This window comes from Gossypium arboreum, chromosome 5, assembly GCF_025698485.1.
Source record: "Gossypium arboreum isolate Shixiya-1 chromosome 5, ASM2569848v2, whole genome shotgun sequence".
NCBI lineage: Eukaryota > Viridiplantae > Streptophyta > Magnoliopsida > Malvales > Malvaceae > Gossypium > Gossypium arboreum.
The window spans coordinates 84601279-84623972 of NC_069074.1; the positions used below are offsets into that span (position 1 = coordinate 84601279).

The 22694-nt window shown below is 33.8% G+C and overlaps 2 protein-coding genes and 2 long non-coding RNA genes across 4 annotated transcripts; all 4 read right to left on the minus strand.

The window, feature by feature from the left end:
* Positions 1-2694: 2694 nt before the first annotated feature.
* Positions 2695-3810, minus strand: LOC108451192 (uncharacterized). The gene is made up of 2 exons (XR_008282668.1): positions 3311-3810; positions 2695-2941 (listed from the first exon to the last, which is right to left on the minus strand). It is a non-coding gene; the product is annotated as an uncharacterized LOC108451192 (long non-coding RNA).
* A 3037-nt stretch (positions 3811-6847) lies between these two features.
* Positions 6848-8059, minus strand: LOC108451193 (probable disease resistance protein At4g27220). The gene is made up of 2 exons (XM_017748920.2): positions 7329-8059; positions 6848-7232 (listed from the first exon to the last, which is right to left on the minus strand). Exons 1-2 carry the CDS (start codon positions 8057-8059, stop codon positions 6848-6850), a joined length of 1116 nt encoding a protein of 371 aa, XP_017604409.2.
* On the minus strand, positions 8059-8682 carry LOC128292719 (disease resistance protein At4g27190-like). The gene has a single exon (XM_053027616.1). It carries the CDS (start codon positions 8680-8682, stop codon positions 8059-8061), a length of 624 nt encoding a protein of 207 aa, XP_052883576.1.
* A 6463-nt stretch (positions 8683-15145) lies between these two features.
* On the minus strand, positions 15146-17760 carry LOC108450001 (uncharacterized). Its single transcript, XR_001866187.2, has 3 exons — positions 17262-17760; positions 17101-17169; positions 15146-15731 (listed from the first exon to the last, which is right to left on the minus strand). It is a non-coding gene; the product is annotated as an uncharacterized LOC108450001 (long non-coding RNA).
* Positions 17761-22694: the final 4934 nt, after the last annotated feature.

A 22694-nucleotide genomic window follows, 5' to 3' on the forward strand; every position in this document is an offset into this window, starting at 1 on the left:
TAGGTCATGTGACCCATACGGCCACACATACTCTTATAACACAGCTATGTGTCGCACACAGGCTACCACACGCCCATATGGCATCGACTTGCCATTTTTTTGACTTTCGCCAAACTTCACGTTCTCACGTTTTAGTTACAGACCTAGTTTGTTTTCGAAAAATCGCACCCTCAGAGTGAACAGTACCTAAAATCGATAATAAAACGCCCACAATCCAACTCAATTTCTCAATTCCAATTGATTCACCACTCGAATACAATGTAACCAAACGTATAATTTCAACATAAAAACTGCACTAATACGTTTCAAAATCTTACCCTCGACTACGATAGCCTCTAAACTCTACTACACAATCGAAGGGTCTCGGATTTCCTGAAGAACACCTAGCAAAACGATATACCGAATCAATCTTATACATCTCTAAAAACTAAAATATTAATCAAAACTCTCTCAAAATCACAACGAACCCCTTACCTATGAAGCAGCACGAAGGATCCAAAAAATTAAAGTATCACGATTTAAAAGGAAAATTTCGACAGAAATCAAATGAAGAGAAAATGAAATAGTGGAAACAGGAAAAGAAATGTCAGAGAGGGAAAATTTTGGAAAAGAAAAGAAAAGAAAATTCAAATATTTAAATTTTAATAAATAATCATAACTCCCCCCAATACCCCATTAACAACCTTATCCCACAGAATCGTACCCACTAACCACATCCAACTACCTCAAAATTTCAACTCCACCAAACTTCTACCTCACTACTAAAGCAAAAATTATCATCCACACTCACACAAGGATTTGAACACAAGACCTTAGGCAAGCTAACACCTTACCACTCGAACCAGCAGACTCATTCTACTATGATTTGATTAGCAATAAAATATAAGCCAAACCACCAAGGAAAAGGCTAGGCTCAAAATTAGCAAAAATTTCCAGAAGTGGGACTTGAACTCAAGACCTTAAACACATACCTAAATCACTTAGCCACTGAAACGTGACCAGACTATCAATTTGGCCTTGATTCTATATGAAATGATAAAAAGAATTGAGTTTTTTTTTTAATTAGAAAATCTTAAAAATACATAAATTTGAAAATTAAATAAAAATAGAAAATTTTAAAAAAAATAGATAAGCAAGAGAAAATTAAGGAAAATTATTTATCATTATGAGAAAAAAAATTGGATTTGTTTTTTCAGTTTGAATTTTGAAAAATGTTGAAATAGTTGAAGTTGTTGCAATGCGTTATGGGAATTGCCCACTACCCCAACTACTATGACAAAACAACTTGCTATATTTAGAAGATTGGCAATTTATTGATTTGTATCTTTTGGCTGAGCTGATATTGTGGGACGAATCAAGCTCATCAATAAAGATCATATCATTGGAGAAACTTATTTAGAAGATTGGATCGGGTTGGATCGCTTATATCAAATCATATGGATAGAGGAAGTTGGATCCGATTGAAAAAGTGAAGAGTTAGCTGCCGATCGTCCATGTTTATTGTGGTTGTTAATATTATATTGTATTTAGCAATTTTAGTTGTTGTTTAATAGGGATTGTGATAGATCTTCATTATGTTAGTAAGTCTCGAAATCTCTATGTAATTGAGAGACTTGTATAGGTTGATACACAAATTATTAAGAGCATTTATATGTTTAAGTGAGGAACATTATTTTGCAATAGTACATTTGTGATTGTAAACTTTTGTATTGTGGTTTCGCAAACTAAATTCTAAAAGAGAGAGTTTAGTGGTGAGTGATCTAGTCTTCAAACGTACAAGAATGAGAAATCATCATTGGAGTGTGATACATTTAGGTTCACTGGTTGTAATTGTTTAAATATAGTGATTTTTCTCATTGAGCAATGCTTCACAAATGTAGGGAAATCGAACTGTATAAACAAACTTTGTTGTTTCCTATTTTGTTTTTGCTTATCACAATGCTTGTAGAAGTACACACTTTTGTAGTCACTTCTTCTCATACTTTGCTTGTTACTTAGCAACTGTTTTAGAACAAAAAAAATCATTTAAATGAATTAAATTTTATTAATCGAGTTTGAAAAAGAATATTTTCTGGTATATTTTGTAGTTTTTTATTAAAAGAATGGCATCAAAGTCAATTTCACAGGTCTTAGTGAGATTAGTTTGAAAGAAGTTTTTCAACAGCATGGAACTTGATTCGAAGGTATTGCTAATTTGGTCCTATTTTGTTTTAAATTTGTTATTGGATTCTATCAAATAATCTCTTTCTTTTTATGTTTCAATATTAAACAATATTGAGCTTTGCTACAATATAATATTAAGTTTTCTTGTATGAACATTAGTTTTTAATACACATTTAAGCTTTGTGCAAAATGAATATTATATTAAGAGATTGAAATTGATTTTTTTATCCATTTTCATGATTAGAAATCATAATTTTATATAGAATTTTCTATTTTTAAAATAATATTGAGTTTTTAAAATAATTTTTATATAGAATTACGGTTAAATTGAGAAACAGTATAAAAGCTAAGGATTAAAATTGTCATTATATTAACTAAAAAGTGTGATTGTTAGCCATTTAATAGTTGGGTGAAAAGCTATTTTCAAAAACGTTGGGGCCAAATTATAACTTTTTTAATTAAATGACACATAATTGAGGAATTAATAGTGGAATTTACCCTTATCTTTTTAAACATATGGATTCATTCACATTTATTTACATATGTTTAAATTTACCTTATGTAATGTTAGAATTAGTTGAAAAAGTAAGTGGTACATAATAACAAATAAATTGCATTCAATTTAAACATTCACAATGATTAATTTTCAAATGAAAAATTAATCACTATCATCTTCCTTTAGGCCGGTCCCCCATTCTATATCACTACCAATTGGCCATGCAGTTTCTTGAGCTGTAGCAGATTCTTCCACTATAATTTCATCAACTGATTGGCTTACCTGCAAAGCAAATTAAACCTTCACTTATTACTGTTTGCTTTTGATGATTGATGATGAGGAAAGCAAAGCCAGTTTTCCAAAATTGGACAAAGGATGACATATTAAGAACAATAACTGTGAATAATGCAACAAAGATATCTAGAAAGAAATATTGACAGCTAGCAGAAACCAATTACAGTTGATGCAATTTCATTTTGTCATTTAAAGCATAAAAAGAGAATCTCCCGGAAGCCAAAATAAAAATATTGTGTTAATGCATAGAAATTAAAGCTTAGTAAATAAAGAGTTTGGGAGACTACATAGAGAAAATAATTGAATGGATGAATTTCTATTTTAAAGCTTATTGTTGAGTTTGGAAGAGTAGTGTACCTGTGTTTTGGCATGCACTGATTTCTCTGAATCAACACTAAATCTTGTGGTTACGTTGGGATAACCTTTTACTTGTAAGTACGTCAAAGATGGGAAAACAAAATGATAACCCACAGGGCTGAAGCTCACGAGATTTGGTAGGTTATGAAGCACTAAGTGGGTTAATCGAGGTAGGTGTATCACTTTCTCTTCGTCCTTACTCACAGTTGACTCATCTCCTTCAAACACCTGTCCTAATTTGGTGACCCTTTTAAGGTATAATTGACTTAGTTTTGGAAGGCCGCCATGAGCAAGAGTAATCGGGAAGGGACATTTCAAGTTTTCACAGTTAAAGATTCTAATGCAACTCAATTTAGCGAAGCAAATAGGTTGGAGATGATGTTGTGATGGAATTTGATCCTTCTCAATTATTTGCTCCAATTCCTCACAGTCAAATATATCCAAACTCAACAATTGTGGGAAATTTCGAGCAATGGTAGGTGAGAAGATGTATCTTAACCTTCTGCAATTTTGGACTACCAATCTACTGAGATTTTGAAAGTGTTCATCTTGGATGGGACCACTCCATATCACCCGCAATTCAGTTAGTTTGGACAAGTGTAGGAACTTCAGAGTTGAAAGATTATATCCAGAATATTCAAATAACTCTTCAAAATTGGAAATTGATGTTCCTCCTCTCCTTTCAGGGACTGTCACGTTGCTTATTTGCTTCTTTTCTGTCATCTCAGAGAACTCTAATACCTATAAACATAGCATCAATCATGAATTTCAAAGTGTTCAAAGCCATTCACTTCACACCTATCATTTTATTATTTCATTTTCTTAACAAATTCTTTTATTAAAATTAAGGTTTAATTTATTTAACATAATAGATTCTTTAAGTTTGAACACTAATGTTCAAAACTAGAATCTCTCCTTTAAGAATAAGCACAAGATTTCTTTTTCAATCTTTTATAGTCAAAGAATTCAAATTTTTAAAAAGTCTACTCTTCAACTCAAATAATCATAAATTACAAAAAAAATCTCCAAAAATATGGTGCAAAAACACAACATAAATAATATTACGTAGTATTAGATAGTGTTTGCAAAATATATATATATATATAAATAAAAGAAACATAAATAATATATATATTTCTCATATAGATTATAAAAGTATTGAGTTGAAATGTTATTTATGTTACTAATTGGAAATGTAATTAACTAAACTACTTAAAGGTTTATTTAGATTAGTTTTAGACCAAAATTCTAAAATGAAAACTATTTTTAAAGAGTTATACAAGCATTTATTTATTTTATACAAAAAAAATCAAAAGGTGAAAATTTTAATAAATAATATATATAAGAAGGTCTTACTTGTATATTTGTTGAAATGATAAAAGGTGTCAATTGAGGATAATCTCTCACTTTTAACATGTACAAAGATGGCGATGTCAACACGATGTCGTTTTTATCCCTTCCTTTCAATTGAGGCAATTTAATCAACTCAACTACACTCAATTGTGGAAGTCCTTAAGCCATTGAGGTTAACACTTCTGGTCCTTGAATTATTTCTTTCATTTGAGAGCAGCTCTTTATCTTTAGAGCTTGCAATTTCCCAAGACTATTAGTAACACACATTGGGAAGACAAATTTCAAATTATTGCATTTTGTCACTTGTACTTCCATTAGGCATTGAAAGCTTATGGTTGATAGTACTTGTGAGTCTTGGATTACTTCTTCCATTCCAAAGCACCTCTCTATCTTCAGAGTTTGCAATTTCCCAAGACTATTAGCAACACACATGGGGAAGAGAAATTTCAATTTATTGCATTCTGTGACTTGTAATACCCTTAGGCATTGGAAGCTTATGGTTGATACTTGTGAGTCTTGAATTATTTCTTCCATTCCAAAGCAACTCTTTATCTTTAGAATTTGCAAATTGGGCACATTTAGTTTTTTAGAGCTACTTTGAGCAACGGTAATTGGAAAGAGAGATTTCAAGCTTTCACATTCCAAGATATGAAATAGAATCAAATTTGGAAAGCAAATAGGTAGGGGATGATGTTGTGATGACGTTTGATCTTGCCCCAATTCCTCATATTTACATAAATGCAAATTGCTCAATTGTTCATTTGTGATCTTCCCAAACACCAACTCCTACAAACATATCATCAATTTTCAATTTCAAAATGTTCAAAGATATGTCAACAACTAACTTAACATTTCATCAATTAATTTCCTTACAAAAAAATTATTTTACCTTAAATCAGTATTATACTCCAAAAATGTGGTACAAAATCAGTAATAAATAATATCACGTACTCTGTACATATAAATTATTGGACAGGTGTAACAACACAATTGGGAATTACTTAAACTCATTTTCATGTATTAATACAAAAATAAAAAGCCACTTGTGTAAAAGGCTACATTTTTTAAAAAAAATTTAAATATATTTTTTCTAGTTTACTTTTTTATACAAATTCTAAAATCATCTATAATTCCTTCACACAATTAAATAGAAAGATAAACGTGCTTGAGTGCGTTCAAATCCACATCCTCCTATTCAGACAACAATATCGATACCAACCAAACTAAAACTTATATATAATTTTATATAACTTATTTTTGTTTACTCACATAATAGGTATAATATAATTTAGTATTAGATAAATAGTTTGCAACATATCTAAAACAGAAAGTTTGTATAATATTTTTTCTGAAAATGTTATTAATCTTATTAAATGGTATTATAATCAACTAATTTGTTAACAGGTTATTAAGATTAGTTTTAGACCAAAAGTATAATATAAAATCTATCTTTTAAACAACTATTCAAACAACGAATTATTAAAGGAAAAAAAAAAACAAATTAATAAATAAATAATATAAAACAAAAGAAAAATCTTACTTGTATCGTAGTCGAAATAATAAGATGTGTCAATTGAGGACAATTATGCACTTCTAACTTCCGCAAAGACAATTGTGTGAGCATGATGTTGTTCACATCCCTTCCCTTCAATTGAGGCAAATCAATCAATGAAACCTGAAATGAAAAGTATAATCAAATTTCTCAATATTTGAACATAGGACAATAAGGAAAAATGATGTCAATTTTTTGCAATGAGATACACATACTTCCCTTAGACTTTGGAGTAGATATATGTATGCCATTTGTGGGTCTTCGATTATGTCTTCCAATTGCGAGCAACTTTTTATCTTCAAAGTATGCAATTGCCCAAGGCTATTAGCAGTTGACATTGGGAAGATATATTTTAAATTATTGCATCTGTTTATTTGGACAATCTTCAAACTTTGGAGGCTTAAATGACGACTGGGCCCTTCTTGTTCTATGCTCCTCAATTCAACAATCGGGAATAACACTTGCATCTTATCACAATCTGAAATTATAACCTCTTCAAGCTTTTGTAAAAAACCTTGCGGCTGGGGAGCATTGCACATCTCTTCCAAACGAGACATACCACTTAATGATAACTTTCTCAAATTAGAGAGTGTAGTGGTTGGCACTTGCTGCTTTGATGCATCAATTAGGCATTACATAGAGTGGCACCGTCGAAGATCTAGAGAAGTCGACTTACTAAATCCCAAGTCCAAGCTCGGAATAAGGTTTGGATGACCCTTCATAGCATTCAATTGAAGAGATTCTACATCTTCAAATAGTTGCTTGCATGCATCTACAGACTTAACAATTCTCAAAGATCTTGAGATTGGATAAGTTTCAAGGTCCCTCGATTGCGCATCGAATGTTATGCCAATCCAAACATCAAAGCTCCATAATCTATGAAACACAAAGCCATCTAGAAGATGTTCAGAAGAAATTTCCAGTGATATTACAACCAACTTTGGCAATAAATTCAACTCTGATAGGCTGGAATAGCTTTCCCTTTCAGTTGAATTCTCATACACCCATTTTAATGAACTACAACCATGCAAATACAATTATTCTAAATTGGACCATTTTCGTAATAAATTAGGAGGGAATCCTTCAAGGTTATCACAATATGACAAATCTAACAGTCTTACATTTTCTAGATCACCAGCTTCAGCCGGTAATTCAATGATATTAGATCCACTTAAAGAGAGAATATGAAGTGACTTCAGCTTCCCAAGCATCGAGATGTCAGAGAGTTGACAATCAATCAAACACAAAGTTCGAAGGTTCATATGAAACTTAAATGCAGCTAGAGATATCAATTGACCTTCCAAAGAACAAACTTGTAATCCCTTCATACCCTCAAAGAATTTGCTTGAAGTTTCCATGAAACGATTGCCACCATGTAAAAGAAGTTTCAGGTATGGAAAACCCACTCCTCTTGGAAGTTTATCCGTTTGATCAGTTTCGAAGGAGATTGCTGTATAATGCTTGAAACTTTCATCCATCGGGAGTGTTTCAACAGTCCCAAAAGAAATCTCCTTTCTTGAAGATGCTATCCACAAAGCAAATTGGCGAACCACATCATGCATTTTAACATGCCTTTCTCTGCAGTCTAGCAACAAAACAGAGTTCTTGAGGACCTCAATCGATGCAAACACTTCGCTTCTAACATATTTAATTGGGTCGATACATTTACACAACTTCAGTCCCCATGCATATCTTACCAAGTCCTCCACATAAATCTCATGATCTTCGGGAAATAAAGAGCACAACAAGAAACATGTCTTAGTCATCAAATCCTTCAAGTAATCGAAGCTCGCCTCAAGAATTACAGAGGCATTTTTTTCATCAACATCCTCTATTTCGATCATCACGACCTTGAGTCTCGGTATGCGACTTGCCACTCATGACAATTTGTTTTGCCTTTCAAGGCACTTGCCAGCGAAACTATAGCTATAGGCAAACCCCCACATTTTTTGACAATTTTCTTTGCTGGGGTTTTAATAGAATCATCAGAGAAGTCATCTAGACCTGCTTTCTTTTCAAATAGAATCCAAGCTTCATCATCATCCAAACAGCTAAGTTGTATCACCGGTCGACACTCCATAATTTCACATACTTGTTTACGGCGTATTGTTAAAAGAACTTTGCATCCTTTATGATCATCACCAATTGGAATTCCTATCTTCTTCTTTAAGTTGATAGGTTCCCAAATATCATCAAGGATGATGAGAATACTCTGTTCTTTCTTCAGCCTTAACCATAATTCTTGCTCGGATCTTTTTCCTTGATAATTCTTCATATCAAAGCCTAAGTATTGTGCAATTTGATCTTGAATTCTCTCAAAATTAGGCTTTTGAGACACAGTCGTAATCACAACTTTATCAAACGAATTCAGTTTTTTATCAACCAAATTCAGCTTTTCAGCTAGACTTCCAACTTCACAAGCTAGGGTGGTCTTGCCCACCCCTCCCATCCCCCACAACCCAATCATGTTGATATTCTCATCTTTTAGGCTTCAATGATTTGATTGAAAGCAACCTTCGAAGATTTCGAAACCACAAATTCCTTAGAACATAGGAAGTCTATAGTGGGAAGGGCAGTAGGATCACGGTAACCTACTGGTCCAAGAAGACCAAATTTTTCCAAAAGCTCAGAGATATCCTGAGATTTCTTCATTGCTTTTTTACTTAATTGATATCTCCAAATCCAATTAGGACAGCAATTGAGACACCTCTTATTTAGTTGAATTTCCCCTTCCAGAGTTCCCATATCCGACATTGTTTCTGTTAGAATGTGGCCCTCCATGCAGCTCAAGCACCAGTCATCCGATCATGCAGAGCAGGCCAAGACCAGAAGCTGTCGAACCAAGTGCTGCAATCTGTTCTTGTTCATTTTGTTATTTTAGTCAATGTAACTCTTTTTGGTTCATATTGAACTACATTAGGTAGAAGATTGATGTATTTCTAATATGAATGAGCTGTTAATCAGCTTTTCTTTTATGTACAAGTTTAGTTTTGTAACTTCCAATGTCTTAGTGGTAGTTGGTGTAGATTAGTTGACCACATGTTGATTTTGACAAGCAAAAAGCTTGATTTATGTATTGGAAATATGCCGTTGTTCAAGTTAATGAAAATTATCAGATTTCATTCAATCATATGCTCCTTCTTTCTTTGCTTTAGTTCTGTTCTTGTTTTCCTTCCAATTTCTACTCTTAAAGCTTGAACTTCAAGCATTTTTTCCTTCATATTTTACCCGGGTATAATACGTTGCTGCTGGTGCTCTGTTTAAAATTCTTACTTTACCCGGTTAAAGTGCACTCAAACTCCAACAATTGGTATCAGAGCCTTAGTCTTAAGGGCCATTGATTTTTGCTCCCGTTGTTTGTTTAAAGAAAGAAGTTGTCAAAGCATGTCATCAAGGACTGCTTGAAGAGAAGAAAACATCTGCTCAACCTTAAAGGCTCCTAAACAAGCTTGAATAAGCTGAAGGAGGAGTTTCAAGGAAAGAAAGTGAGCTTTCCAATGTACAAGCTGCAAGCTTAGCAAAAATGTGCAAGCTGCAAGCTTAGCAAGATGTCAAAGTTGCAAGCTTAGCGAGAAGTGATAGTTGCAAGCCTGTTCAAGACACTTGCTGAAGACAGTATACAAAGATGCTAATCTGTCAAAGGTGCGAGCTCAACAACATATGGAAGCAAGAAGAAGCAGGACTGTAATTAGCAAGGGAACAAGGCAAGATGTGTTTGAATGGTGATACCAACCAAGGCTGTGAAGGAGGAGAACACTCTATTTGATGAACAAATCTATGGCATAAAAGATTGAGATAATCAAGTGTGTGAGTCAGATTTGGTTGAAAATGAGGCCATGGTTGAAAAAAGTTGAAAATGAAGTGCTTGTGCAAGTTCAGCTTGAAACAAAGCATCTAAAGACTGCCAAGCTCAAAAAAAAAACTTGATGAATGAGTGATATTCACAGTATGGAGTCCAAGGAGGGCCTACCATGCTGCTGTGATATTTATTTTGAAGTGCATGCAGCTTCTAAATATGCTGCAGCACGTATGCTTGCTGTAACAACAAAGTTCACTGATTTGCGAGCTAAGCTAGGAGTACGCAATATGCAAGCCAAGGAGGAGTGTTGAAGTTGGCATGCATACAGCACATGCAGCACATGAAGCAGCCAAGAAGCAGAACAAACTACAAAGCCATACTTATGCTGGCTAAAGTTCAAGCTGCTGTTCATTTAGTTACTTCAAGCACTAGTTTGGTTTTTTAGTTCAAAATGAACTGAGTTGGTATAGCTTTTGATGTAATTAGGTGCTGATAGATTGACAAATCAGCTTTACCATGTGTGCAAGTTATGTTTATCAATTTACTAGGCTACTTAGTGGTAGTAGGTAGTATTTGATGATAGTTTTTAGCTATAAATATATTGTTTTTCTTATTGAAAAGATGAGCTAAATAAGCTGAAGCCATAGCTCCCTTGCTGTACATTTGTGAGCAAGTAAAAATACTGCCTTGTTTTGTCCTGTATTTCTTCCTCTGCTGTCAAAAATCCCCAACAATAGCTAAAAGCTTGAACTTCAAGCATTTTTCCTTCATATTTTATCCAGGTATAATACGTTGCTGCTGGTGCTCTGTTTGAAATTCTTACTTTACCCGGTTAAAGTGTGTTGAAACTCCAACAATTGGTATCAGAGCTTTCATCTTAGAGGACCTGTTGTTGAAAATTAAATGGCTTCATCAAGTTTTTCTCCTGCAGCACCACCAGTTTTTAATGGTGAGGGGTTCCACATATGGGTTGTCAAGATGAGGACTTACCTACAGGCCTTTGATCTGTGGGAAGTTGTTAACACAGACATCGAGCCAGCTCCACTAAGGGCCAACCCCACTGTGGCTCAGATTCGTCAGCATACAGATGAGAGGACTAAAAGGCACAAGGCCATGTCATGCATTCAGAACTGTATTCCTGATGTTATTTTCACCAGGATCATAGCTTGTGAGACTCCAAAGCAGGCCTGGGACAAGCTTAAGGAGGAGTTCCAAGGCACTGAAAGAACTAGGCAGCATCAGCTAATAAACTTGAGAAGAGATTTTGAAAATCTCAAGATGAAGGAAGAAGAGACAGTGAAGCAGTACTTAGACAGGATAATGGCTGTGGTCAACAGCATAAGATTGTTAGGAGAACAGTTCAGTGAGGCAAGAATTATGGAGAAGGTGCTCTCAACATTGCCTGAAAGATATGAGGCAAAGATCTCATCCTTGGAGGATTCGAGAGACCTGGCAACCATCTCTCTAACAGAGCTCATTAATGCTCTTTATGCTCAGGAACAAAGGAGAGCCAGTAGAATGGAGGAGCATCAGGAGGGAGCTTTTCAAGCCAAAGCTAAAGCAACCTCAAGTACCACTGCCTATAAAGGCAAAAAGAACTGGAAAAACAGGCGTAAGCCTGATGCTGCAAGAGGAGGAGATCGACTCTGCAGATTTTGTAAAAGACCTAGTCATCCAGAGGCCAGATGCTAGTTCAGGCCAGATGCTGTGTGTCAACACTGCAAGAAGAAAGGCCATGTTGAGAGGGTATGCAAAGAAAAAGGCAGACTTGGCCAAAACCAACCACAACACAAGGCTGAAGCTCGGGTAGCTGAAGAAGGCAGTGATAATGAAGAGCAGGTCTTTGCAGTCTCCTGCTCAGCTGCTCAGAAGAAAGTCTCAAATGGTTGGCTCCTTGATAGTGGCTGCACCAACCATATGTCACCAGATGCAGCTATTTTCAAGTCCTTAGACAGAAGCTGTAAAACACAAGTTAAAGTTGGCAATGGCCACTTTATCAAGGCAGAAGGAAAAGGAGATGTGGTTATTTGCACTCTAACAGGTAACAAGATCATTTCAAATGTTTTGTTAGTTCCTGAAATTGAAAGAAACCTGTTAAGTATAGCTCAGTTAGTTGAAAAAGGCTATATTGTGGTGTTCAAAGAAAATGAATGTCAGATCAGTGATCCAAGTGGATCTATGCTCATGTCAATAGCCATGACAGAAAAGAGCTTTGTTGTGGACTGGAATAAAGGCTTTGATAATGCCTATGCTGTTTCTTCTGAAGACTCCAAGCTTTGGCATCAAAGACTTGGTCATGCCAATTTTAGATCGTTGGCTCAAATGGCTAGCAAGGAACTGGTTGAAAACTTTACCAAGTCAGTACAAGGTGAAGATGTCTGTGAGGTTTGTCAAATTGGAAAGCAAGCCAGGCTTCCATTCCCTACAAAAACATCCTAGAGAGCTTCAGCTAAGTTGGAATTGGTGCATTCAGATGTCTGTGGCCCTATGAGGACAGAATCTTTGAATAGAAGTAAGTATTTCATTCTCTTCATTGATGATTTTACCAGACACTGCTGGGTTTATTTTTTGAAGCATAAGTCTGAGGTTGCTCAAGTGTTTATGAAGTTCAAAGCTGCAGTAGAAACAGAAACAGGCTGCAAGATAAAGACCATTAGGTCAAATAATGGGACTGAGTACACTTCAGCCCAGTTCCAAGCCCTCTGCAATGATGCTGGCATCAAACACCAGCTAACAAATGTTTATACACCTCAACAGAATGGGGTCAGTGAAAGAAAAAATAGAAGCCTATTGGATATGGCCAGATGTCTCTTGTTTGAGAAGAAATTGCCTAAAAATTTGTGGGCTGAAGCAGTTAACACTGCAGTCTACTTACAAAACAGGCTTCCAACCAAAGCCTTAGAACAAAAGACTCCATTCGAAGGCTGGTTTGGATTCAAACCTTTAGTACAGCACCTAAGGGTGTTTGGTTGCTTATGCTATGCTCACATACCAGCTATAAAGAAAGACAAGCTGTCAAAAAGAGCCAAACCTGGTATTCTGGTAGGATATAGCTCTACAAAAAAGGGTTATAGGATCTTGGATCCCTCAGCCAACAAAGTTCAAGTAAGCAGGGATGTAGTATTTGATGAGAAGGCATATTGGAATTGGGAAAGAAATCAACCTGAAGCCACCTCTGAAGAACTCATGACTGATCAGTTTGATTCTGAGCAAAATGAACCTGACATGGATGTTGATGATGAACCAGTCAGGGGCACAAGAACATTAGCTGAAGTTTATGAGAGGGCACATGTTTCATAAGAAAAACCAGGCTGCTTTGAAGATACTGAAGCACATGAAGGTTGGAGACAAGCAATGTCTGATGAGATAGCCATGATAGAGAAAAACCACACATGGGAACTGGTTCCTAGGCCAGACAACAGGAAAGTTATTGGAGTAAAATGGGTCTATCGAGCCAAGCAGAATGCAGATGGAAGCCTAAACAAGCTCAAAGCCAGGCTAGTTGTGAAAGGCTTTAGCCAAAAGTATGGCCTGGACTACATGGAAACATTTGCACCAGTGGCCAGGCTAGACACCATCAGGCTGTTGGTTACCTTAGCAGCTCAAATGGAGTGGAAAATCCATCAGCTCGATGTAAAATCAGCTTTTCTCAATGGCTACCTAGAAGAGGAGATATATGTGGAGCAACCAGAAGGTTTTAAAGTTCCACAAAAGGAAGACATGGTCTACAGGCTAAAAAAGGCCTTGTATGGCTTGAAACAAGCTCCTAGGGCCTAGTACAGCAGGATTGATGGCTATTTGACTGGTTTTGAATTTGAAAGAAGTCTCAGTGAGCCTACCTTGTATGTTAAGAAGGAAAGTGGTAAAACATAGCTCATTGTGTCTGTATATGTTGATAACTTATTGGTTACAGGAGGAGATCAAGCCATGCTTGCTGATTTCAAAACCAAAATGCATCAAATGTTTGAGATGTCTAATCTTGGAAGGATGACTTATTTTTTAGGCCTGCAAGTGACACAATCACAAGCCGGATTCTTTCTAAGTTAAAGAACTTTTGCCATGAAGATACTGAATAAGTTCTCAATGCAAAATTGCAAAGCAACAAGCACTCCAGTTTCTGTTGGAGAAAGATTAACAAGTCAAAGCAACTCAGAAAAGGTTTGTAAGACAACCTATAGAAGCTTGGTTGGATGCTTGTTGTACTTAACAGCCACAAGACCTGACATAATGTTTGCAGTGAGTCTATTATCAAGATTTATGCACTGTTGCAATGAGGACAATTTTCGAGCAGCAAAAAGAGTCCTCAGGTACATCAAAGGTACCCTGAGCTATGGCATGCATTACAGCAAGGCAAAAGATCTAAGACTCATTGGTTATACTGATAGTGACTGGGCTGGATCAAAAGATGACTTGAAGAGTACCTCAGGGTATGCCTTTACCCTTAGTTCAGCTATGTTTTGCTGGAGTTCCAAGAAGCAATCAATTGTTGCTCAGTCAACAGCAGAAGCTGAGTATGTGGCTGCTGCTAGAGCAGTAAACCAAGCCATCTGGCTTAGAAAAATCCTTGGTGATTTAAACCTATATCAAAAGGAAGCAACAGAGATACTTTGTGACAACAAGTCTGCTGTTGCAATTGCAAAGAATCCTGTCTTCCATGGAAGAACTAAGCACTTTGACATAAAGTTGCATGTAGTAAGGGAGATGGAACAAGCTCGAGAAATAGAGCTGGTTCATTGCAATTCAAAAGACCAAGTTGCTGACATTTTCACAAAGGGCCTAAGTACTTCAAGATTTATCAAGTTAAGGAAAGAACTTGGAGTTAGCAGCATAGAGTCCAAGGAGGAGTGTTAGAATGTGGCCCTCCATGCAGCTCAAGCACCAGTCATCTGATCATGCAGAGCAGGCCAAGACCAGAAGCTGTCGAACCAAGTGCTGCAATCTGTTCTTGTTCATTTTGTTATTTTAGTCAATGTAACTCTTTTTGGTTCATATTGAACTACATTAGGTAGAAGATTGATGTATTTCTAATATGAATGAGCTGTTAATCAGCTTTTCTTTTATGTACAAGTTTAGTTTTGTAAGTTCCAATGTCTTAGTGGTAGTTGGTGTAGATTAGTTGACCACATGTTGATTTTGACAAGAAAAAAGCTTGATTTATGTATTGGCAATATGCCGTTGTTCAAGTTAATGAAAATTATCAGATTTCATTCAATCATATGCTCCTTCTTTCTTTGTTTTAGTTATGTTCTTGTTTTCCTTCCAATTTCTGCTCTTAAAGCTTGAACTTCAAGCATTTTTTCCTTCATATTTTACCTGGGTATAATACGTTGCTGCTGGTGCTCTGTTTAAAATTCTTACTTTACCCGGTTAAAGTGCACTCAAACTCCAACAGTTTCGCTTGCCTTTGATTGCAAGTTCTGTACATCCTTTTGAATTAGTAGAAGCTGCCTTTCAGCATCCTCAATCTCATGTTGTAGATGATCTCGTGCACTTTCAAGGTCACACTTTTTCTCTCGAAGCTTTTCAACATTGTCATGAAAGCAACGGACATAATCAAGTTGACGTCCTACCGGCTTCACCATACAGTCCACAATCAATGTTCCAACGGAGTTCGAAGAAGCAGCCTCACAAAATCCGCAACCCATGCTTGACAAGCTCAAATTGAAGAAGGATTCAAAGTCTGAGAATCAATGGGCTTTTCTTCCAACTTAGTCCAGCTGAAAACATAACACAAAATGGGAATATTATTAGAAAATAAAAAAATTGACTTGAAAACTAGAGAAAAACAATATTATACAGACAGTCACATTGATATGATACCAAACTAAAAACAAATTTATACATTAGAAAATTTAAATACAAGTAATGTATAGAATTGGGTAGAAAAGTATAAAGAAAAGCAAGAGTTAGATGAGAAGTTTCTATTTCATTTTATCAATTCATATTAGTTGATAAAATCATATATACAATTCGATATAATTATAAATTGGAAGGATTTATTTCATTACACGATAAATATAATTCTAAAGATAAATATAACGTGTTTGACTAAGCTAGTGCCATGAGTCGAGTTAGGCACTAACTCAATTGTAAAATAATTAAAATATCCTTACTTTAAAAAGTAATTAATATTATTTTAATATTAATATAAGGGTATTTTCATCTTTTCATACTTTTATTTAATATTCAAATAAAATAACTCAAAAATAGTATTTAAGAATCAAACACAAAACCAACAAATTCTGTGAAAAATTATTGCCACTTCCATAATATAATGTGTTGAAATATTTTTATAAATATGTTTTAATATAAAATATTTCTGTTTGTGATAAAATCTATTAGATATGGATAATATAGATTTGGTTTCTCTATTTTATTTACTAAAATGAACTTTATAGCTTTTATTTCATTTTGTTTGTTTTATTTTTGTCAAATCAATTAAGTTAATAAATTATAGTGAGAACAACTTAATTCAATTCAAAAATTGAATTTTAAGTTAATTGAATCGATTTGAATTTTACAATTCGAATAATAGATTAGTATAAATACCTCTTTAATTCCTATCAATTTTGAAAATGAACAAATTAGTTTCTTTGAACAAAATTACAAAAACAAAATTAAAATAATTTTCAAAAATTCAAAAATTTATAAAATTCCAAACTTTTAATAATTTTAAAAATTTCTAAAATAATAATTTTGGAACCTACATAACTTAATTAATAATTGAAGTTGATTTATTTTGCTTTAAAAATTTTTAAATATATATGGTTTCAAATTTAAGTGGTTTAACATGTACTTAATTATACAGTAACAATATTTTAATTTGACATGTTTAATTTTTTTAATTTAACTCTAATAATTTCATTCTATTCAATTTTATTTCACTTGATTTAATTAGAAAAATTTCAAATCGAATTAGGATGATAAAATAGGACTCATCAACTCGATTAATTTAAAATTTTTGACTTGATTTGATCCAACGTTCATCCCTAAATAAAATCATATACACATATGTGATATAATTATAAATTAAAAAAAAAAAGACAGAAAATTAGATATAAGAATGATGGAAACATATCCACTTACCACTTCAAAATGAAGTTGTAACTCCAAGAATTTGATCGTCAATCCAAACACTCTTTTGCCTCTGATTTGCTTCAAGAAGAACATAAAAAGATGAGATGAGATCAAAAATATTTATAACAAATTTAATTTATATATAAAAACATAAATATAAATAGATTTACCTCGAAATCAAACTACACTTAGTGTTTCTTACTACTTCAATACAATCCAAAGGGATTTGAAGGTCGGGTTTTTTTTTTTTTTTAGCAAAAGTAAGTAAAACTGAATACAAAAAGAAAGGAAGTTGAAGAAAGGGAAATAAAAAGAAAAAACAACAAAGTAGAAATCAAGGTTGAACTAAAATAAGGAGAAACCTTGAGAAAGAAATTGAAGTTGATCTGCCAGGTAAATTCAACAAACTGGGTTTTCTTGATTTAGTAGCCAAAGGATTTGTGTTATGAGATTACTGCAATATTGTGTCTAAATTAATGACTGATCGGTTTGCAAAAAAAAAGGACCAACACGGCTTCATGTTGGTGGATAATTGCGTCTAAATTAATTACTGCAATATTGTGTCTAAATTAAGGAAATAATAAATCTATGCTCTCATTTTCCTTGAAGTTTCAATAATTGCGTGAGTGGATTTGGTGCTTCAGTTAACCCATTAAATTATTATATGAGTATTTGTTTTAGTGGGTTGGAAAGAAAAAAGGAATCTTCCTTTGCAACAAGTTGGTGCTGATTGATTTGCCAATCACCCCACGCTTTTTCCTTTTTGACAAAAAAGTGAAAGTCTTTGGGTCATATTTTTACTCCAGCTTTCAAGCACCATTGGAAAATATTAAATCTATGCTCTCATATTTTCCTTCAAATTTCAATAATTGATTTTTTAATTATTTGTATGATTTTCACTACATTTAAAATATCTATTTTCTTGAGTCTTTTTTTTTAATTTGTTATCAGAATTGAAATGGCTTTTTCTTATTCATTTTTATACATTTAAAGTGAATTTTCTATTTATCATTTTATACATTTAAAGTAAATTTTCTATTTACAATAAATAAATACACACGTATAAACAAACATGTTAATCGAACATTCTGCTCATTTACAGACTCTATACATTTAGAGATCAAAATTAATTTATAATTTTTATAATAGTAAAATATAATTTCACCATTTGAATAATCTATATTTTTATAATTTTATAAAAAAATGTGAATAAAAATTGTTAAATTTGCATGTTTTGAACTTAGGGATTAAATTGAATAAAAGTGAGACGTTGAGGGAAATTTTATAAGATACCAAAAAGAGACTTAATTGCATAAAATGATTTAATTTTTCTGTTGAAATAGTAAATTGAATAAAATTGTTGTTCTAGATCAAGAACGTGTTGAGAGTCGCGGAAAAGAGAAAATAGTAGAGTAGTCCTTGTACTATGGTTGTCACTGCAAATTAGTCGATAAGTTCGCTCGGTTTAATTTTAATATTTTTAAGTTCATTTTGGGATGAATTAATTTGCTGTGATTTGGATATTAGTGTATGGTTGCATTTGAGATTTGAATAACAAATCATTATAGAATTTATTACCACGAAAATATCTTGAACCGATGAACGTAAGATAAAGTATGATTGGCATGCTAATAGGTTATAGTGCGTGCTATATAGGGTTAATTTGAAACGAGGCAATGATTCCTGCTTATTTCCTGTTTACCTAATTATATCGAAGTCTAGCATTTGTTGCGGACTATCGAGTTATACTTTAGTGTTTGCTGGCGTGTTTACAGGGGGTTGTTAGCCTTCGGGCTATGCACATAATGCCGAGGCATGTTATTGGTTAGATTAGCTCATATGAGTGTTTGGCGTATTTCAGATGATTGACCATGTACTCGTATCCATATAACGTTTATCGGGCATTTATTGTTGATCATTTAACATTTGAGCATTTCTTACCTGTTGTCAACTGTGTTCGGCAGGAGTTCTAATATTAGGTTGTAATAAGGAGTTTATTCATTTAACTAATTACCTGAATTATTGGGTTATTTTTTGTAAGATTTATCGTTTAATTGACGAGCTTACTAGGCTTTATAAAATCTTACTCGTGTTTTATTGTGCTCTCTTATAAATAACATTTTGTGGATAATCTGGCAATCGAACCAAGTCAAAGATTCACACTATCCCGAGAACTCTTTGGTAGATTTTGTGAACATATAGGCTTATATGCCATATAATAGGGTTATTATACTTGTTACAATGTTTATAGCTATGTGTTAGTTGGTATGTTCATTATGTTATAAATTTTAGAATTCCTTATGGTATGCCAACTTAACAACCTAAGTTGTGTCTAAATGTTTGATCATAAATAGTAATTTTTTGTTTGGATCTTGGCATTGTGTTTGTGTCAAGGTAAGTAAAGTTAATGTGTGTATTATGGTTTGTATGTGATCGGTTGTTAACGTTACAGCAATAATGTGCAAGCAAACACTGTCGATGCAAGCATAGTAAATAGATATGAGTCTGTCGAATATCAATCCCACTAGGATGGGTGTCTTTTGTCTATCAATGTCGGTGTAATAAATAGATAGAAACAAGATAAATTGTGAGAACAGTTGTCGAGCAATAAATTGAAAACAATAAAATAAAATATAGTAATGATAAACTGGGATCCCCAACATGAACATTCAACAGAATACTAAGTGCTCACAAGGTAAAAAAGAATAGGTGATTGTCGATGCAATAAATTGCAATGAATATCGTACCAAGCTTAACTTCTATATTTAATCTAAGACTTAAATATACGCATTAACTACACCTTCCGATGATGACAATGGAACAATATTAAGAACAAGTAGATTAAATTCCTCTAATCCTCAAACAACTTTCGCTGTCCTGCTTGTTAGCTTGAATTGTCGCTACACTTTTTAGTGTCAGTGACTGCAATAACACTTCCATGCTAAAAACATTCAAACCCACAGATTAAATAGTAAAGGCAAGATTGAATAAAATAACATTTAACCCAGAAATCATGTGTATTTCCGTACTAACATGAAATAAAAAGTAATCACCAGTGTGATAAAAGAAAAATAAAGGAAACAAGTGGAGAACACTATTCCTAGACCATCTCGACTTAAATCTCTCTATTCCTTATTATGTCGCACATAAGGCTCCTTGTCAAGAGCTGGTCTGTATCTCTTTCATGTCGGTTCACCCGTAAGAGACTTAAGCTGCCATGGTTGCAAGCTTCAAGGTAGGATCAAGAATATGATCATCCAAAAAAAAAACTCTCTTTTCTTTTTCATGACAATATTTATTTTCTACCCAATAGCACAGGTGTCCTTTCATCAGAATCATACTATCCTTGTTCGTACAAGTTAGTTACACCAGACTGGACAGCTCATAAAATTTTGTTCTTATCCGGACAGCTATCAAGTTCGGCGACAATTCTAGATGTAATCTGGAAATACTCATGCAACGACATTAGTACCAAAACATGACAAAATTAAGGATAAATAGGCTAAGATCCACTGAGTTATAAAATGCAATTTATTGAATTGAAAATACTAAAATATGTGTTAAAAATAATTAAATAGAGGTATATTAATCAATAAGTAGGGATAAAAATAATTAAATGGGGGTAAATTAATCAATAAGTAGGGAGAAAACATATGTTCTTTCTATTACTATCAGTATGTTTGTTTAAAGAGATATAGACTATAGGTACCATGTGATGTGAATTTGACAGACATTTTGAGTAAGATTGGATGAGTATATTTGGTATATTTTGGTTGTCTATGATGTGTTTTAAGGTGTTGAAATGATGTGGTATGGATTAATTTAGGATGCTATAAAATAGAATGAAGAATAAAAATGAATTTAGGCACTTTTGGGTACACATGGCTTGGGACACGGGTTGTTACACAGCTATGTGATGTACATGAGTGTGTGTCCTGAGCGTGTTAGGTGCAGTTTTCACACAAGATGGCACACGGCTTGACACATAGCCTACGACACGACTGGGTGACCCAACATCAAGTGCAACACGGGTTAGCACACGGCCTACGACACGACCATGTAGGGGTACTTCAAATGCTAAATGGACTAGCACATGGCCAACGACATGACCGTGTGGAGTTATTTCAAAAGGTACACGGTCTGGCACAAGCAAAACAGCCGTGCCTCTGCACCATATGGCCTGGATTCTATCACACGGCCGTATGGCCCCTGTTTGAAAATTTTAGTTTTGTTTTTGAATTTTCTGATTTGTTTTGAATTGGTCACTGATTGTTCCTAAATCATTTCTAAGGTCTCGTAGGCTCGAATTAGGGCCTGTAATTGTATGATTTGTTCCATTTTAAATTATATATGAATTTATTAAATCAATTTAATAATTAAATAATATTTGTTATGAAATGTTTTGTTTGTACAGTAATACTTTGTAACCCTATTTCGGTGATAAAAATGGTTTATGAGTGTTACATTTAGTGGTCTCAAAGCTACGTCTTAGACTAAACATAGCGTATTTAAAAAGTTTAGAAATTATATGTCATATAAACCTGACATAGTGTAATATTGGTTGATCTGATCTAACCTTTGTTTTCTTGTAGATTTTTAAAAGATGTTATTTGACTCTAAACATGATGAAACTAATGAAATAGACAGTGATATTCCAACTACTAATTCTGATGTAAGTCATAGTATACCAATCTTACTGATGTCTGAAAATGAGGTTAAAAATATGGTTTTCGATCTAATAGAATAGTAGTTCTCTGAGTTTATAAGAAACAATCTAGTGGCTCTACGACCACCACCTCCTACTGTACACCTTGATGTACCTCCTATTGTACATCCTATTGTACCCCCTATTGTACCTCTTGTTGCACCTCCTGTAATACCTACACCTTTGACTGTTGAGGTGAGTCGACGAATATTAGTTTATAAAGTCAAAAAATTTAGGGTTGAAGAATTGCGGGGTAGATTTGAATATGGTCCTACGAAAGTTGAGTATTGGTTTGAAAATATTCAATGGGTTTTTAATGAAATGGCTTGTTCCCCTGATGATTATCTCAGATGTGCAGTGTCACTGCTGAAAGAAAGGCTTATAGTTGGTGGTCAACAATAACAACTGTAGCATCGAAAAATAACATCCACTGGGATTTCATTTGTAACACCCCTAACCCGTATCCGCTGCCAGAACAGGGTTTCAGAGCATTACTACCATTTACAGATCACTAAAAAAAATTTAAATACTTACCGATTCAATGCATCATATAAATAAATATATTACCATTCAATCAACAGTTTGACAGTTGTATAAACATCAAACAGCAACATTGTTAGTATACTTGCACATGTCTCATATAAATTCAACACTGATATATCTATTTTCTCGACATATCACACTTGAGTTTAATAATAGTCTCAATTACATAATTTCCTTGTATCAACATATCAAAGATAATCATATATGTACATGTCATGAAACATATCATGCTCTTACCGTTTCTTCATAAGCATATATCATTCATTTCATTATATCAATATTTCATGCTCCATCATTTCCATATATTTTATGTATATTTATTCCGTAATAGCTTATATCAAACTTAACATAAATT

What these genes read in the sequence shown, in the direction of transcription:
- LOC108451193 (XM_017748920.2), bottom strand. Translation starts at nt 8,059, where the DNA reads ATGATCGAAATAGAGGATGTTGATGAAAAAAATGCCTCTGTAATTCTT. An exon ending in GATCTAGAAAATGTAAGACT is followed by an intron (nt 7,233 to 7,328) that starts GTTAGATTTGTC and finishes GCATGGTTGTAG; the next exon opens with TTCATTAAAATGGGTGTATG.
- LOC128292719 (XM_053027616.1), bottom strand. Translation starts at nt 8,682, where the DNA reads ATGATTGGGTTGTGGGGGATGGGAGGGGTGGGCAAGACCACCCTAGCT.